The sequence below is a fragment of the Gordionus sp. m RMFG-2023 genome, chromosome 2 (assembly GCF_954871325.1).
Source record: "Gordionus sp. m RMFG-2023 chromosome 2, tfGorSpeb1-WG-v2, whole genome shotgun sequence".
In the NCBI taxonomy this organism is placed as follows: domain Eukaryota; kingdom Metazoa; phylum Nematomorpha; class Gordioida; order Chordodea; family Parachordodidae; genus Gordionus; species Gordionus sp. m RMFG-2023.
The window spans coordinates 49150653-49171030 of record NC_088776.1 but is presented as its reverse complement, the minus strand read 5'-3'; the positions used below and the strand labels follow the sequence as shown (position 1 = coordinate 49171030).

General features: G+C 24.6%; 1 protein-coding gene across 1 annotated transcript; it reads left to right on the top strand.

Annotated features, from left to right (window-relative positions):
* Positions 1 to 754: 754 nt before the first annotated feature.
* LOC135923765 (protein OS-9-like) lies at positions 755 to 12813 on the top strand. The gene is made up of 10 exons (XM_065458695.1): positions 755 to 946; positions 987 to 1171; positions 1209 to 1272; positions 1318 to 1385; positions 1438 to 1539; positions 1822 to 1993; positions 7995 to 8077; positions 10866 to 10962; positions 11494 to 11576; positions 12183 to 12813. Exons 1-10 carry the CDS (start codon positions 829 to 831, stop codon positions 12315 to 12317), a joined length of 1107 nt encoding a protein of 368 aa, XP_065314767.1. The 5' UTR covers positions 755 to 828; the 3' UTR covers positions 12318 to 12813.
* Positions 12814 to 20378: the final 7565 nt, after the last annotated feature.

The window sequence follows — 20378 nt, the reverse complement described above, 5'->3', positions numbered from 1 at the left end:
TCAGGATTTTAAAATATTAGAATCATATATTTTACCTAATCATTAGTGTTGTGCCAGTCACACATAAATTATGATTTAAATTTTGATGCTCAACAAATTTTAAATAATCAAAAATGAATGTTAATAGTATGATTGTAAATAAGAAAATTTTGATACTCAACAAATTTTAAATAATTATTTCAAAAATGAATGCCGAGATTCTAATATTTTTAATGAATATTCTGATATAAAATTGTTATTCATAAAATATAACACCATAATCCTTTCAAGCTCCCTGGTAGAAAGACTTTTTACTGTGGCTAAAAATGTCTTTACATATAAACGAGGATGCCTTAATGACCAAAATTTTGATAATATTTTATTAATGAATTATAATAATTATTTATAATAATTTAATTATATATTTCTATATATAATATTATTTTATCAAAATCTAAAAATCAATATTAGTTATATTTTGATAAATGTAATGTCAAGTCAATAAATATTTTAGCTCATTTCATAAATTTTGACAACAGAATCTTAATTTTGGTTTATGCAAACCTTATATAAAGAGCATAATAAAAATTGTGTCTGATTCTAGATAACTTTTTGGACTATATAGCTGTATCTAGATAACATTTGACGATGTATCTGTATATGGATTCATGTAAAATAATCTTTTAACAACTCTGATAATTATTAATTATGCATTTAAATTTTATTTCTACATGTGTTAAATATTTATTTTCCATGTGGCAGAACATATTCCAAATTTTTAAATTTTATACAGCTAATGATTATTCGACAGATGTAGTCATAATTTTGTAAATATATCAGACCCAAGCTATGGTTATTTTAAACTTCTTTTTCTTTATTCTACTTCCTCTCATCTCGTACTGCGGAGAGTTAAATAGAGAAGAATTAAATTTTGCTACTTACGATATCAAATTATATAATGACCATGGTTTAAAATAAATTAATTTATATAATTTTTGGTTTTAAAGAAATTGAATACAAACGAGAAGTTGAAGATGAGTTTATCATGGCATCTAAATATGGTGACAAGTTTTCATGCCTTATACCAAAGGTTTTCTACCCAAAAATGTTTAGTGAAGATGAGGCTGAGAATTTTGTAAAAAATTTAAGCAAATTATTGAAGCCCTTATTGAAAGGACCCTGCCTGAAAAAAGTAATTTTATACAATTTATATTTTTATAATTTTTTAGTCTGATGGTTGGTGGACATATGAATTTTGTTATAAAAGATTTATTCGCCAATATCATCTTCATGGTATACATATATGCACACTCTAGATAATATACATATTATATTTAGATGGGGAAATTAGAGGTATGCAAACAATCCTAGGCAGTTTTTCACATGATATCAATTGGAAATCACTGGTAAATATTTTATTTCCTATTTAAACAAATTCCTATTTATAATCTTTTGTAGTTTAAGCTTAAGCGAATTAATGAAGTGGATTATCATACTCAATATTACTCTAATGGAACTTATTGTGATATAAATAATAAACCTAGAGATGCTGAAGTTAAAGTATATTAAATATTATTTAATAACATTATAATCAGTAATATGTATAAGTAGTTTCTATTAAGTATATACAAGTTTTTTAATTAATTATTTAAGGCAAATATATATATATTATTCTTATATTTTTAGTATACATATACAAAGGCTTTGAAGGATATTAGAATATATATTTTTAACTATTGTTTATAAATAAATTGATATACAAAAAGAATTTAATGACTCATTAAGTTACAAAATAATATTCCTTATGTTTGATATCATTAATTTAAACAATTTTTCTTTTAGTATTTTTGCTCTTCCAAAAAATCCCATCTTTCTATGGTCAAAGAATCCAATTGTTCTTATGCAATTCATGTTCACACACCTCTCTTATGCAAACATCCTTTCTTTAACAAAACACAAACAGATCAGGTACACTTGATTGAATGCCATTCAAAACGAAAACTTTCAACTTCTGGTAAAACATAGAATAAAAAACAAAAATTTTTAAAAAAATTCTTGGATTAGATCTTCAAATTTATTACTCTTTACAATTTAGGCCCTCTATTAGATCCTGGAGGGCTGGGCAGTGTTAACATCAATGAAACATAGGCATATCCCAATCTCCAATATTAATATTATGTTCCCATCCTATTCTTTTTTTGCCTTTATATAAAACGAATTATAAAAAATTAGATGTTAGAAAATTACTATTTATTTTCTTATAATATTTTGAATAGATAAAAATAATTAAATTATCAAAGTTATTGCTGAATATCTAAATTTAATGTATTGCATTACAAATATTTTAAGTTTGAAATTTCTTTTCTATAAGTTTTAAAAATTTGGGACAAAGCAGGCTGTACCTAGATCTAAGTTTTTTTGCCACCAGGCTGCAGATGAGGCCCCAAAACTTCCAATTTTGTAGGTCTCTCCCATATATTTAGTTTTATTATAGTTAGGCAATGGCAAAGTGTCAGCTAATTTAGAAATCTGTTAACATACTTTTTAATTTATATTAGTGTCTTCCAAATTTGAGCTGCTAATTTTTTAAGAAAAACTTTGAGACCAAAGTGATAGTTTTTGGTTAATGGTTTAGCCAATTTTTTAGCCTGCTAAAAATTGGCTTAAATGGCTAAAAATATTGCAATTACCCAACTATACTTCTCACTATTTTTAATTTAAAAAAATGTAAGTAAAATATCAAAAATTAATTAGACCAACCAGAATCAGATTTTACATTCCCATTTTTTAAAATATATTCAATCATACCTTTTTCAAAAAAGTATGTTTTTTATTCTCTGCAATGGGTTTTCAAAGACCTGCAGAGATAAAAATTTGAGACTTAGTTTATTTGAATCCCTCCCTTCTATTTTCAAGTTAACAGATATAGAAGATTTTGTTTTAAGAAATTATCCAAATAATGAAAAAATTGATTATTCCCAATAATGCAGCACTTTTAAATACGGAAACAGGAGTTACAAAATAGACTTAGAGAAATCAAAAGATATTAAATTAGTGTTTGTTCAAAACCCTGAAAATTTTAAGCAAAATTTAATAAACGAATGTTAAAATAAATTATTCCCAGCAATTTCATAATACAATTTAAAGTGCAAGAAGTAAGTATATCTACATCATCTTATTTATGAATATCAGAGACCTGCCGGATTGACCCAAAGTTTACAGGTAGGGCCATAAATTTTTTTTTATAAAAATACCCACACCAGGTCGAATATTTTAAATCGTCATTATTATAAATAAAGTAAATTTAAAAATCTTCTCAAGAAAGAAAGAAAGAACAATATATCTCATTCACTTATCTTATTTCGATTTTATTATATATGGATTTCATATTCTCTAAAAACGATCCGTAAAATGCTAAATAGGATATTTTATTTTTTTAAAAAACACCAAGGACCTAGAAAAAATTTATAAACATAGCCAATTTTTTTTAAAAAAAATCTGAGCTGGTCTGAAGATAAGTTTTTTTTATCAAATCCAGGCCATGCAAATATTGCCTTTACAGGTCTCTGATAAATATAAAAATAATAATTAAGAAAAGTAATGTGATCCTAAAACAGTAACCTAGGAAGATTATGGATTATAAGACGTTTTAGGGTCATTCCATGTCAAATCAATCACTTTTCGGCCGACCCCTTTCGATTTCGATAAAAAATCGTAGGCTGGTTATATATGTTCCCATTAGATTATAAACAAAATTTTAGCACATTAGCGAATATATTAGCGGAGATAATCGGGGTAAAGGTCCAAAAAATGTCTTTTTTTGCTTTTTAGTGATGTTAAATAATTGGTTTTAAATTTAAAACTAAATATGATTAAATATTTAATCTAATATCAATAGCTAAGTTAATAATTGATAATTATGGCGAAAACATCAAAATAATTTTTTTTCAAAATATGGGTCATCTTATGGTCAGTTGAAAATTTGAAATTAATATTTCGAAATGAATATGATCTCCGATTTTTAATTTTTTTAAGAAATAATATCCTTTTACTATTTTTTAAATAATTTCTTCAACAATTAGCATGACTGGATATTTATTTAAAAAATATTGCGAAAAAATAGATGGCGCTATATATAATAGTTTTAATATGTAAAAATTCATTTTTTTTATTGATTAAAAATATTTTAATGTATATATATCATACTAAATCGATTACAATGTGCATTATATATATTTATTTGTAATTCAGATCATGAAATTTTTAAAATCTTCACAAATTTTGCCTAATTAAGATAGTTTATAAATTAATTAAATCTAACTTCATCTAAAGGAATACAAAGTCTGGCTAGCTTGTGAGATTTCTTCAGGAGTAAAATATATGTCCGACTGGTGGGAGTAGAAGGATTGACTAGCGAGAGAATATGAGATTTAGGCAACACTAAAATATCATTTTTCAGAGGAAATTTAAATGAGGCTGAAGGTCCACAAGGGTGTAAAAATTGGATTTTCACTTCTTCATTTGTATCGATTATATATCCTAACCACCATTTATCATCATATACACATGTTACATATCCATTAATATTTTTAAATATAATTTTCTCATTTCAAAACGAAACTTGTTTTATATTATATTTTTTGGAATTAGAATATATTTTGGTTTTTAGTTTATTTTGATCAATGGGAATACGTGAAATTTTTGGGTCTCATGTATGGGCAGTGCAGAATTCCCCTTCGATATATTCTTGATTGGATACATATTCAAATTGAATTCCATTAATATTTTCTTTAGCATAATTCTATAATTCTAATGGGGTTAGGATTTAGTTTTTATTTGGCCTTTGAAGACTAGCTCTGGCAACTAATATTTTGACAGTTCCTCCAATACCGTCACATGCATTTTTGCTGTGAGCAGTGGCAAAGAAATGCCATTCGGCAGGAATATTAAAATCGTATTTATGAAGGCATATGTTCAGAAAATTTTTGCGATTCTTGTATTGAGACGCGGCTCCATCTGAAAAATATATTATTTTTTCTGGTTTAGAATTAAATTTGGCTGTTAAGAAATTAATAAATTTTTTTTGATAAAGGTGAACTGCACTAGTATTATGGTTTAATGATTCGGATATAATAACAAAATTTATATTTTTAAATTTTCTCCAGATTTATAATATGCTACAAATGGATGTATAGTGGCCTGCACGTTGTTCCAATGAAATCCCTGAACTTCATCTTGTAAAATGAAGGAATAATTCTCAGAATAATCTAGAATTGTTAAAAATTCCCCATCTTTTAAATTTTCTTTGGAATTCTTCAAAAATAAACTTTGTTGTTTAGCTATAAATGAGTGACGCAGTAAAATTTGAACTTTTTCTAATAGATATTCGAGGAATCATCAACGGACTTTATAATAGTTTCAAGATTTGCTCTATCCACCGTGATCCATTGTTTAAACGTGACATATTCTATACGATTTCTCTGAAATATGGTATAATTGGCCCTTAAGAGATTTTATACCAGGGCGTTCATCACAATTTGTTAAATAACATTTGTCTGAGATGGATTACAAATAATTTGCCCCAAAAGATAGTTATAAGAATTTATACAGTAATCTTCTCCTGCTGTAATTTCAGCTATTACATTTGTCATTAATTTCACATTCTGATGATTGGCGCAGACACAAACAGTGTGTGTGCCACTAGCTACAACTAAAATACAGTTTTTTGGTCTAAGTTCGGCAAATTTAGAGAATCCCATTGATATATTTGGGTATTCTTCCTTAAACATCTTGAATATTTCTTTAAGATTATTTAATATAAGTCTTTTTTGGATTGGTTCTTTCTCGCCTTTAACAGATACACAATCTTTTATTCCGGGTATGAGTCGGCTTATTTCTTCAGAACTATAAAAATCTTTGACGAATTTAAATGTTTTTTCGTTTAGTGTTTTTCCTGCCTTATGTTTTGGGAAAAAAAGACCACTTTCTTTTACCACCATTTTGGATTTTCTTGTCATGTATGATGTTACGTTGAATTCCTCTTGAATTTTATATACACTCCATCTTTGAGGCAAAATTTTAAGAATTTGATATTGTTGATTTTTTGATTTATCAAAGTTATCCTTTAATATAATAAGAATTTCCTCTTTCATTGGACTATCAATCTCGGAATCAGATATTTCTAAAACCTTACTCTTTATTGCTTTTTCAATCTTTTGAATTTTATTTTTAGGATATTTATTCTCCATTAAACGTTTTCTTTTAATTGGTGATTCTCCAATATTGTGTAATGTTTCATTAATCGATTCAAAGGCATCCTGATTATGGGTTATTGGGGATATAAATTCTTCGGGAATGTGTGGACCAATTTTAGTTAAGTATCGGCACTAATTACATATTTTTTGTTGATATAAACCACTATTTATATTAAGCATTCAGTAATCTTAGATTTTTAAAAATTTTTATGTTTTGGTTTATTCAGTGGATTGCAATACTTTAGCTCATCTTTAAAGGTTTCATTTAGAAAAATTTATATATTTTTAACGACAAGTAAAAATATAAAAAATTAGTTTTTGTGAAAAAATATTAAAGAAATCAATTTGTATTTTTAGCAACTGCGATTTATCGATTTAATTCGCTAATTAATTTTTCTAATCAGTTAATTTTTTATAATTTTAAGAAAAGATAAAAACAGCTGGCTTATTTTTATTAATTTTTTCAGTGTTAAACATTTGCTTACAAAGACTTTAATCAGAAAATTTTTTTTATAGAGAATGCTCAAATTCATTTGATACCAAAAATTTTATAAAATTTCGAAATATTAATTTCAAATTTTCAACTGACCATAAGATGACCCATATTTTAAAAAAAATTATTTTGATGTTTTCGCCATAATTATCAATTATTAACTTAGCTATTGATATTAGATTAAATATTTGATCATATTTAGTTTTAAATAAAAAACTAATTATTTAACATCAGTAAAAAACAAAAAAATCACGTTTTTTGGACCTTTATCCCTGATTATCTCCGCTAATATAATTGCTAATGCGCTAAAATTTTGTTTATAATCTAATGGAAACATATATAACCAGTCTACAACTTTTTATCGAAATTGAAAGAAGTCGGCCTTAAATCTTGATTTTTTGCTCATTTGACATGGAATGACCCTTTAACCTGCTAAGATTTTTTGCACAAATTGTTCAGCTAAGCTCGATATTTAAATGTTTATCCAGCTCATTCAAGCCCAATCAATTTTTTATTAATTTCCTGGCCTGTCCCATTATAATTTTACATATCATACCTCTGTTAAAATTTTACAAAAAGTTCAATCCAGCTTGTTAAATTTTTTTGTACAAATTTCCCATCCTTCATATATTTAATATCTGTATAATTTTTCCCCATAGGCCTTTATATCTACTCTATAACTATCTATTCTTATAACAACCTTTTATAAATCGTTTGATTTGATATCTGTATTTGAAATTGGATGATATAAATAATTTGTTTACTTTTGTGAATTTACTATTTTATTTAATATTTTAGTTATAGTTCTTAATATACAATAAGCATATTGTAATTTATTTACAAATATTATTAATTAAATCAAAGTAGTAGCTTAAATTTCAAAAAATATATCAACTTTTGCCCAGGCTGGCTTATTAAATTTGTGAAATGTTTGGCCTGGCATTTAATTTTCTATATAATAAGGAATCATTTTTTTTAAATTTTATTTATTAATTTAGTTTGGGCTATTCTTAAAATAAAATGAAAAGAAATAAGCTCATTGTTGTTTTTCGAAGAATAATCATAATCAAAATCCGAGATTTGCAAGGTTTATCCCGCTTTTTTATATATGAATATCCCAGCCCGGTTCGTTATTTCCCTACCTGACCTTTTAAGGGTCACATACAAATTTTAATCACCCCCCTCCCCTCCCCTTCCTAATAATTAAACCTACAAGGTATATGATACAATTTTAGAATTAAGAAATGCTATAAAAAAATTTATTATAGATATCCAACCTTCTGCCCAAAATCTTCCCAGCTATGCCAATCAATCTTTCGTTCAAGATCAGTTCGAAAATCTGACTACCCAAGTTTCCAATATTTTTTTCTTGCCTTCAATAATATTTATTATGGCTAAATTCAATTAAAATTATGCTCAATTTAGTAAATTAAAGTGCCTATATTATCTGAGGCTCGGGTAATTCCATACCAAATCGATAACTTTTAGGCCCGACCTTTTTAATTTCGAAAAAATTTTGCATATCATTAGAAAGCATCGAATCCAAAATTTTAGCCTCCTAGTATTCATAGTGCCTGAGATATCAACAGTCAAAAGTGCCAAATACGATTTTTAAAAATTGAGATAAGTTAAAAAATAATGATTTTAAAAATATAAGTTATATGTCATTTTGTAAATCTATTAAAGGCCTTTTATTAAATATTTAGGATTTTTTTGAAATAATATTGTTGCGGTTTTTATTTACGTTATTAATTTTAAACATAAAAACTTTAGGTGTTTCGCTTTTCAAAATTTAATATTTTCTTATTTTCTAACTTTATATATATTCATAAAAAAAAATTTAAACTTGGGACAACCATGAGTTTTTTAGTTATTGGGATTTAAAAAATAGATGGCGCTCCTTTATAAAATAACGTGTTTTGTTAAGATTATTATTTTTTTAAACTTTTTCCTATTTTTAAACATAAATAGCGAGATTTTCTATCATTAATATCATGAAATGAGATATTTAGCTGCGGTTATAATTATTTTTTTCTTATAAAAAATTTTAATTTTCTAAAATTTTATAAATTTTGTAGATATAATAGATAAATTAAAATTCATGAAAGATATTACCTATTTTCAGTTTTTCATTAAATTTAGTTTTTTTGACGCCATGATAATTTCGTGTTGGTATAAATTATATGTACGCCCAGTAGCCGTTGATAGGCTAACTATTGTTAAAATATTATTTTTTGGTATGAAAAGGATATCTTGCGCAGCTGGATAAACAGAAGAATTTGTTGGTCCTTTAGGGTGAAGAAAATTAATTTTTACTTCATCTCTAATTACATTCGCTGCTTGTACAAATCCTAACCACCATTTCATATGCACATGTTACATATCCTCTAATCTCATCGATTAATTGATCGTCTGCGAATTAGAATATAGTTTAGTGTTGAGTTTTAAACAATTACTTGCCTTTAATTATATAATTCTTTCAAATTATTAAGAACTAACCTTTTTTGAGCGTTCACTCGTTCCCCCTTTTTAATGCTAGATTATGCAATCTTTTTTTAACTTCATCACTGCAAAATTTTTTTTAAACAATATCAACTGTTTTTTGATTGAGATATTTTTGCAGGCTTTCGATTTGGAGTTGAAAGAATTTCCTTTTCTTCTAAAACGATTTTGGAATTCTATGCCATTTGATTATGTAGCGTTGAATGTCGTTTTTATTTTATTTGCGCTCCAATTAGGAGGCAGAATGGTCAGCAATTGATATTTTTTTATTTTTAGATAAATTAGGATATTGTAATTTCATATTATTGATTAATATCATTATTATCTTTTGTACCCGATTCTGGATTGTTAATTATTATATCTGAAATAAGCTTTTTATATTTTCGCTATCCTTTTTTTTTGATAATTTTTTTCGGTTAGTTTTTTTTTCTTAATAGGAGATTTTCCAATTTCGTTTAAAGTTATATTGATTATATCTATTGATGTTGATGCTGTGTTGATATTATTTACATATTAGCTATCAGAATAGTTATATTTTCAATAATTTTTGTGATAACCTTTTACGACATTTATCACAAATATAGTATGCTTGGATATTGTGTCATCCACGTCATGACTTTACGCGGGTTCTTTTTATAATTAAAGTGTTTAGATTCTTTAAAAGGATATACGCATTTATATTTATACATTATAAATAATTTTAAAAAGAAAAATAATTAATATCAAAATATTTGTAAAATAAAAATTAATTAATATTAGGGCAGGTGAGAACTTGCTTTTATCTTTCAACAATTAATTATCATATTTTCTTGTAGGAGATATTGGAATCTTAACTATCTTTTTAGGAAATTTAATCATTTATTATAAAAACAACTAATTTTTACAAGTTATCAATATAATAATAATAAGTAAGCCTATCAAACGATCTATATAATATTTTTTCATGATAGTAATGCTGTAAAATCTTATTATTTATGTTTAAAAATAAAAAAAAGTTAAAAAAAATAATAATCTTAACAAAACACGTTATTTTATAAAGGAGCGTCATCTATTTTTGAAGAAAATATTTATTTTTTGTTTTTTTAAATCGTAATAACTAAAAACCCATGGCTGTCCCAAGTTTAAATTTTTTCTATGAATAGATATAAGGTTAGAGAATAAAAAAATATTAAATTCAAAAAGATTTGGAAAGCGAAACATCTGGAGTTTTCATGTTTAGTAAATAAAAACCGCAACAATATTATTTCAAAAAAATCCTTAATATTTAATAAAAGGCCTTTAATAGAGTTACAAAATGACATATAACTTATATTTTTAAAATCATTATTTTTTAACTTATCTCCATTTTAAAAAATCGTATTTTTCCAAAAAAGGTCATTTTTGACACTTTTGACCATTGATATCTCAGGAACTATGAGTACTAGGAGGCTAAAATTTTGGATTCGATGCTTTCTAATCATATTCTATCAGCATGCACAATTTTATCGAAATTAAAAAGGTAGGGCCGAAGAGTTATCGATTTGGTATGGAATTCCCGCTCAGTAAATTAAATAAAGTGCACTAATACGATTTTTAAAATAAAACTTATCTATTTTTTTAAATTCAAAATTATTTTACGTACTTTTTTAATCTTACAGGATAATGATGATACGGCGTTTGTCGTAGATATGAAAACCGGGAAAACAAAGGACACGGAGTTGAATGACAATGGTGTGCAGGATGATTCAATTGAAGGTACACAAAGATATATCGGATTGGAGAATTATAATTAATTGAAAATAATAAGAAAAGAAGAGGGTAAGAAATTAGAAGTAACGATTTTTATAAATCTAATAAGGATGAGTTATTTTACAAGACACTTTAAATAAAATTTTCATTTCTCACAATTAATGAGAACTTTCTAGCACGGAAATTTATTTCCTTAGCAAATATGCAAGTTTACATAATAAAAAGGTATCTTCCTTACCACCCTCTATATCATTATAAATAATCATTAAAAAAATTATTATAGGATAATTAAACGAATGACTAATTTAAATTTTTCAGAAAAAAAAGTGTAAAATTAAAATTAAAAAAAATGTAACCAAGCCAAAGGCCCGCAAAAAACGGGCCTAAGGTCCTCAAATAAAATTATTGGAAGCTATTCATAAGCCCCTTTTAAAGAAGTTTAACTATGTTTATAAAATCTAATTTCATAGGAAAAAAATAGCTGTTTAAATTTATAATTTTTGGGGTTGTTATATTCTTTTATTAAAAACGAATTAGATGACTCTGATAATCAAATTGTAACAGGAAAACATTCGTTTCGAATCAACTTCAATGATTTGGATGCACTTAATATCCTATTCGTTAGTCATATTATACTTATTTACATCAATTTTTTTTTAAATCTTAATATTTAAACTACATATCATATAATTTCATATATTATTCCCTCCCATTTAAGTCTTACTCGGCAAGGATTCTGCCGGACGACACTCGAACTTAAGCAAATTCTATTCTTTTCTAAATATAGTTTTATATATCTTTTTTTTTTGGTAAAAGAATTGGCGGAGTATCCTCTTTTCCTTTGGCGCTTATAATGTTCCCTCTTTTATTGAAAAATAGGCAATTAGGCTCATTCTTGACTCATTTAACATCTTTTTAGTTCAATTATTATTTTTGTAACCAAAATAAGTGACTATTACTTTCGTTAATTTTATTATTTGCATGGCTGTTCTTATATTAAGTTAACCATGGCCATCTCATATAAACTAATCATACTATAGATTAGTCCTATACTATATGTTTTTGAAGCATTCTTTGGTACTTTACCTAAAATAATGAAAGTCACATAATCTCTTATTCATATCCCTTACGAGTTTTTCTTTAATGTTGACATTTATTTATTTACATTATAGAAATTATAAAAGTTAAACAAATTTTACAAATTAATTTATATATTTTTTTGTTAGAATAAAATAATAAGAAGTGGTCAAATGACTGAAGACAACCGGGTTGATCAAATGAACAAAGCCTATCACACTTCTAAGACTCGACAAAAAAGATCGATTACAAAACCTGATGATCTTATCATTTTTAGGAGATGAAAATTACCAAAAATTTATGCAAATATTCTGAACACTTTTTTTTATATTTCCTAATTATTACCTTTTTTTGTCCCAATCTAACTATAAAGATGGGAAGGGTATATCGCGTTATTACAGTTTTTAAAAATATTCTGTTTTCGATTTCGGGATAATATTTAAATGATTAATCGAATTAGGGTTTGCAAATACTAAATTGGAGGTGACATTTTTTTAAAAAAATTAAAATGACTATGCAAAATTTTAAACCTGAAAAAATTGAATATAATAATTTTAAAGGATTAATTATTTTTTAATTGATCATGTTTATTTAAAATTAATTATTTATGGAATGGCAGCACTGTGATAAAAAAATTGTTTAATGCCAATTTCCACGGGAAAATGATATATTTTAAAATTCTATTTTCAAATTTTTGCACAGAAAAATTATAATATTAAATAATTTATATATTAAAATAAATTAATGATATTTATTCATTATTATATACATTTGAAGGTACTTTATCGATAATATTATTTATTATACTTTTACTTTACATATTATTATTATAGTAAAAATATAAAGTGATTTATTTAATTATCTTTCAAAAAGCAAATATTAATTTTCTTTTTTTGGAAAATTTCAAATATTTAATATTATTTTTTAGTTATATTATGACTTGTGCTAATGAATCAGTGCGAGCCTATTAAAAAATCGTCTCAATTCTGAACATGATGGAATCTTCGCCAACTTTAAATCTAAGCCTATTCAAAACAATCGAATACATTACATTATTCAGATATTATTTATAATGAGATGGAGAGATTAATGGGAATGGGGGGGGGGGTGATCATAGCATCATATAAGAAAATTGTAATTATTAATAAATATTTATATATTAATATAAAAATAAATAAATATTTAAAGTTTTCAATAAATATATATAAATTGTATTTTATTCACTTTTTGAGAAATAAATACAGTGAACTAATGAAAAATTTTTTAAAAGATCGTCATTCAATAATTCTTCTGCAAGATTTATAAAATTATAAATATATTATATGAAAATAAATTTATTGGACCTTCCGAGAATTTGTAAATCAAATATACAGTCAAAATCATTTAATTGCATATGGATTAAGTGCTAACACTTTTAAATGAAAAAAAAACCCTGCGATTTTGATAAAAATTACTATGCATTTATAATTGCAAATCGGTTATTTGCTAAATATCGGATAATTGCGAATTTTTTTTACTATTTATATGTGAATAATGTTAATTTAATAGGATAAGTGAAAAAATAAAAAAATTTTATCGAAAGAAACTATTTTTTGAATAAAACATCTTTTCAAACGTTAACCCTAAAGCAAAAGGGGAGAACTTATTGAAAAACTAAGCACTCTTTCAAAAACACAATTAGCGTTAAGTTTTAAATGACATGTTTCCATATTTTACAGATTGGAAGCTAATAAAGCAAGTACATGCTCACAATTTCTATGGAATAAATCCTCTACAACTAAAAGAGTTAGAATGAGTTGTTACTCAATGCCAGAAGCAACGTTATTAGTTTGGTTTACCCAAATGCGAAGTAAAAATTGCAGTCCAAATGGGCAAGTGATGTTAGAAAAAGCATGTTTTTTAGCCAAACAATGAAGGTAAGTTTATATTTTATGATATATATAATTATACATCATAGGCATTCATATTAGCAGCTAGTTGCGGAGAATTATGAAAAGACAGAATATAGATTTATTATAATTGCAATGAAAAAAAGGGAGTGCAGATATTATTAATGTAAATGAGTGGAGTAAAAATACACTCCCATAATTAAAGATTATCAAGGATTAATATTTACAATTGTGATATGACAAGACTATACTACCGAGAATTACCAAAGGGCATATTGGAATTTAGTGGAACTCAACCACTGGGCTTCAAACCTGTCAATGAAAAGGTCTCCGTTTTATTTATCAAAAATGGAGATGGATCTGATAAAAAGTTATATGTTGTAAGGGAATTTAAAAAGCCTAGGTGCTTAAAAAATGAAAAATTACCAGTTAAATACTACTCTAATAAAAGCAGTTATGTGACAATTTTAACTTTTGAAGATATTCTAAGAGTATGGGATTTATCATTATAATGAAGAAAATTTTATTGTTTTGTGACAATGCATCTTGTAACAAAACAAAATTAACATTTAATAATATAAAATTAACTTTTAATAATATAAAATTAACATTTAATAATATAAAATTAACTTTTTTTACAAGCAAATACCACATTTCTAATTCAACCTTTGGACATGGGTGCAATTAGGTCCTTCAAATGTCATTATATAAAGGGTATCATGAGAAAGATGCTAACAATGATGAAAGGAAATAACACCAACTCTTTTTATAAAAGATTTACACTTTTTGATAGCCCCTATCTTATAAAATTTGCATGGGATGAGGTGACAAGTAGAGATCTGCATAAATAGGGCCTACCCAAACGAGCTTTCGACCGGGGCGGACCTATTTTTTAAAAAATATAGGTTCAAACTCGGTTGGGCTTAATATTATTTAAAAAAACCTGGGTCGGGTCGGGCCTTGGAAAGGTTTTTAAATATATCTAAATTTATCAATTATACGTTAAATTTTTTATATAAAATAAAAATATTTGATTTTATTTATAGAAACTATGCGCCATATAACATATATCTTTTATTTTGAGTAATTATAAATGAATTTCTAATTTAAATAAAGTCGGGCCGATAAATTTTTTCAAAAAAAGTTTGGGCCGGGCTGGCAAAACATTTTTTAAAAAATTTGGCCTGGCCGGGCTTAAAAATTAGGGGTGAGTGACAACACCACAATTAAAGCTATTTTTGTTAAGTCTATGGCATTTGATTGGGAATCGGAGGCTGATATGATATGGTACTAACTGACAATGAAGTTGAATTTTATCCCATATTTGATATGCCTTACACGACGATGATGCTAGCTATCCTGGTATATTGGTTGATCAGAACATTTGTAATCAAATAAGATTAGAATTGGAAGGTTTAATTACTTCAAAAATTTTAATTAATCTTATTTTTTATAGAAAGTTATGAAACTCTGAGTTTGATGAAAGGAATCTAGAGATATTTGATAATTTAATTACAAAAAATTAGGCTTTTAATGGTTATCATACTTTTCTTGAGTATGCTCATGATCATCTAAGGGACTAAAATTCACTAAGAAAGCTAGAGAATATAATAGAAAAAGAATTATTTACTCTAGAGTCAAATTCTTATTATATAATAATAGTAATGCATGTATAATAAATAAGTTCAAATAAAACATGTTAAAATAGAAAGCATTAATAAACTTTCATTCAGGAGTGGCCTGTTATTACATTTATATTTATAATATTAGAATTCATAAGTTTAATTATTTTAAAAAGATTAGTTTATTTTATTTTGTAAAATGAAAGCTCTGAAATGGTGAAGGGAATCTAGAGATATCAGATATTTTAATTAAAAAAATCAAGCTATTTAGGATATACGTTTTTTTGAATAGCATAAGATAATCCAAGGGTACAGAGTTCATTAAGAAAGCTAGGGAATATAATAAAAATAATCAACCATTAAGTCTTGATAACTCTTATTAGTGATCTGCATCGGGCCTAATTTTTTAGCCTGGCCTGGCCCGAAATTTTTTTAAAAAAGTTTTGCCGGCCCGGCCAGGCCCGAATTTATTTAAATATAGAAATTAATTCTTATAATTACTTAAAATAAAAGACATATGTTATATAGCGTTTAGTTTCAATAAATTAAATCAAAAATTTTTATTTTACATAAAAAATTCAATATAAAATTGATAAATTTAGATATATTTAATAAAATTTCCAAAGTCCGACCCGACCCGGCCCGAAATTTTTTTAAAAATATTAGGCTGGCCCGAACACAATTATTTTAAATAGAATTAGGCCCGAGGACTCGGGCTTTGCAGATCTCTAACTCTTATCACAAAAAATTTAATAAGTAGTAAAAAAATTATCTTTATTTTATAATCATAATATGTATATGTTAGCGGCAATGTGAAAATTCCGGCAATGTGGAATTTTTTCGGCAATGTGAGGTAGTGGTAGGCAATGTAAATGTGAGATTTCGGCAATGTGAACATTGCCTGGTTATTTTAGGCAATGTGTATTTTACAAATTTATAAATTTATTATTTATTTAAGATTAATTTATTATTTATTTAATATTAATTTATTATTTATTTAATATTAATTTATTTTTTGATATAATATTTTAATTTGTTATATTAACTTTTTAAATATATTTTTTGATTGATATTTTTTTTTAATATATTATAATATATTATAATTTGTTATATATTTTTTTACATGTTTTTTTTGATAGATATTTTTTTTTAATATAATTATTTTTTTATATATTTTTTTTGATTGATATTTTTTTTTTAATATAATTTTTTATATATATATTTTTTTATAATTACTTTTTTATATATTTATTTTTTACGTAGATTTTTTTTGATAATTTTTTTTTGTTTTTTGTTTATATTATTTTTTAAATAAAACTTTAGAGGTAATATATAATATATTTTTTTTGATATTTTTTTTTAAGTATATTGAAATAATATATTATAATTTGTTATATTATTTTTTACATATTTTTTTTGATTGATATATTTATTTTTTACGTAGATTTTTTTTGATAGCTAATTTTTTTTTGTTTTTTGGTTTATATTATTTTTTAAATAAAACTTTAGAGGTAATATATTTTAATTTGTTATTTTCATATTTGTAATTTAAATAGAATATTCATCTTTTATAAATTGAATAAAAGAATCTAATAATTATTGAAATTTTATTTAATTTAACATATATATTTTATTGGAATAAGAGTATCGCCTCTGATAGCGATACTCTGAGTTAAAATTTTGTTAACTTTCTCTTTATATTTTTTTTATTATTATAAAATTAAATTATCCAAAGTTTATATAAAATGAAAAAGTGATCTTTACAATTTCGTTAATGCAATAAATATCATCATTTACATAAAAATTAATACATCTGTTAAAATAAATCACTTTATCAAATAAAATATACATTAAAAAAGTGTACATTACAACACGCCACCCATTACTAAACCCAAGTGTTAGGGGTGATTGATAATATATGACCAATAATATACGAAATATAAATACACATCTGACGTTTTTCATTTGCTCCAAACTATATATTTAAACATTCCGCTTATTTTGGTGTCTATAAAATTTTCGCCTAAAATAAATTATCTTGATCGACTTTAAATAAGAATTAAGAAATGCGGCTTTATGTCCATAGGATGACGCCGTTTGATTCGTCTCACGAATAAGAATAAAGAAATGCGGTTTTTCTTTTTTTTCCAAAGGAGAACGCCGTTTTAGTCGTCTCACGAATAAGAATAAAAATATTATATAATTTCTTCGGCTACAATTTCTTCAAAATTTTCATACACATCTCCCCATTATTATCGGTAAATCCTTTAATATAATTTCGAATATGATTTCGGAAACATTATTTGAATACCCCGGAATAATTTCCTTATATTCTTGAATAATTTTATATAAGGATTTATATTAAATTTTTTTTAGCGAAGTAAACATAACGTATACAATATCTTTACTAAAAAATTGTTTTTATAGGAATTTCATTTCTTTGAAAGAATACCAATGAATAATGTCATAGATAATATAGTAGGTTAGGTAAAGATTTCGAATAATTTGATGCATATATTTTATTCAGCTATTACTTTAATAATAATATTCACTTGAAAACCTCCTCCCAACAAAACAAATATCGAATAAGATCCTTTATGAAAGTCTCTTTTTTTAATATTTATTATTTTATTTTATCTTAATAATATTAATTCCCAATTTTGGAATATTTATCTTTTTTTATTTTACCTTTATAATATATTAATTCCCAATTTTGGAATATTCATCCTTTTTTTATTTTACCTTTATATATTAATTCCCAATTTTGAATATTTTTATTTTTATTTTACCTTTATAATATATTAATTTACAATTTTGGAATATTCATCCCTTTTATTTTACCCTTATAATATATTAATTTCCAATTTTGGAATACTCATTTTTTTTATTTTACCTTTATAATATATTAATTTCCAATTTTGGAATTATCTTTTTTTATTTTACCTTTATAATTAATTCCCAATTTTGAATATTTTTATTTTTATTTTACCTTTATAATATATTAATTTACAATTTTGGAATATTCATCCCTTTTATTTTACCCTTATAATATATTAATTTCCAATTTTGGAATACTCATTTTTTTTATTTTACCTTTATAATATATTAATTTCCAATTTTGGAATATTCATTTTTTTTATTTTACCTTTATAATATATTAATTTCCAATTTTGGAATAATTTGCCTATAGTGGCCTTCTCTCAAAGTTGAATATAAATGAGAATATACTGCACCTGAAAGAGTGATCATTTCGCCGCATTGATAATATAGTAGGTTATAAAATTGCGAACTGTGACTGCAATAACCCTTATGGAACATTTGTTTTACATGGCACCATTTTCATATTTGTAATTTAAAAAGAATATTCATCTTTTATAAATTGAATAAAAGAATCTAATAATTATTGAAATTTTATTTAATTTAACGTATATATTTTATTGGAATAAGAGTATCGCCTCTGATAGCGATACTCTGAGTTAAAATTTTGTTAACTTTCTCTTTATATTTTTTTTATTATTATAAAATTAAATTGAATCAAAAGTTTATATAAAAATGAAAAAGTGATCTTTACAATTTCGTTAATGCAATAAATATCATCATTTACATAAAAATTAATACATCTGTTAAAATAAATCACTTTATCAAATAAAATATACATTAAAAAAGTGTACATTACAACAGTTATATTATTTTATTTTTTTTATTTGATATTTTTTTTAAAATAATTTTTAGATAATATATTTTAATTTGTTATATTATTTTTTTATATATTTTTTGATTGATATTTTTATTATAATGGTTTTTTATGTATTTATTTTTCACGTAAATTTTATCTTGATATATTTTTTGGTATCCCGTCTTTACAGAGAATCTTTTATAGAGAATGCAAATATAGAGAAACTTTTATAGAGAAAACAATTGTAGAGAATGTCGTTTATAAAGAATATCGTTTATAGAGAATGATTTTATAGAGAATTTATTTTATAGAGAAACTTTTAAAGAGAAAACAATTATAGAGAATGTCGTTTATAGAGAATCTCATTTATAGAGAATGATTTTGTAGAGAATATCGTTTATAGAGAATGATTTTATAGAGAATTTATTTTATAGAGAAACTTTTAAAGAGAAAACAATTATAGAGAATGTCGTTTATAGAGAATCTCATTTATAGAGAATGATTTTGTAGAGAATTTCGTTTATAGAGAATGATTTTATAGAGAATTTATTTTATAGAGAAACTTTTAAAGAGAAAACAATTATATAGAATGTCGTTTATAGAGAATGATTTTATAGAGAATATTTTACAGAGAATTGTTTTACAGAGAATTATTTTATAGAGAATATTTTACAGAGAATTGTTTTAGAGAGAATTATTTTATAGAGAAGGATTTTATAGAGAATAATTTTATAGAAAATGAATTAAGTAATATTTTAGAAATAAATTTTCTCAAAAAAAGCCAAATGCCGTCATATAAATTCTCGGAACCCTTGAATAGAAAAAGGGAAAAAATAATCATAAAAAAATTTATTCACGTTCCTGATTTGTATTGCTTATGAATAATTATGATAATATTTTTGAGTTTCCTCTTGTTATTTTTTTTAAAATACGCTGAACAATTAGAAGTAGTAATACTAAAATTATGAAAATGTTTCCTTCTTTATCAGTTTCTATTAGTGCTTTGCTTTAACTAGTAGAGTAGCCATTTAAAAAAAACTATTAGCAACAAAGCCAGCCTTACGCCAATTGTTTTAGAAAATTTTGTCAATATTTAGTTGCTTTGTGCATTATTTTAATCTGCTTGGCCCGGCCCCGATTTTTAAAAAATATATTATC

Bases quoted from the DNA above. Each gene is read 5' to 3' on its own strand.
- LOC135923765 (XM_065458695.1), top strand. From the start codon at position 829: ATGGTTATTTTAAACTTCTTTTTCTTTATTCTACTTCCTCTCATCTCG. The intron at 1,273-1,317 runs GTATACATATAT...TATTATATTTAG, and splicing joins TCGCCAATATCATCTTCATG to ATGGGGAAATTAGAGGTATG. The intron at 11,577-12,182 runs GTTAGTCATATT...TTTTTTTGTTAG, and splicing joins ATGCACTTAATATCCTATTC to AATAAAATAATAAGAAGTGG.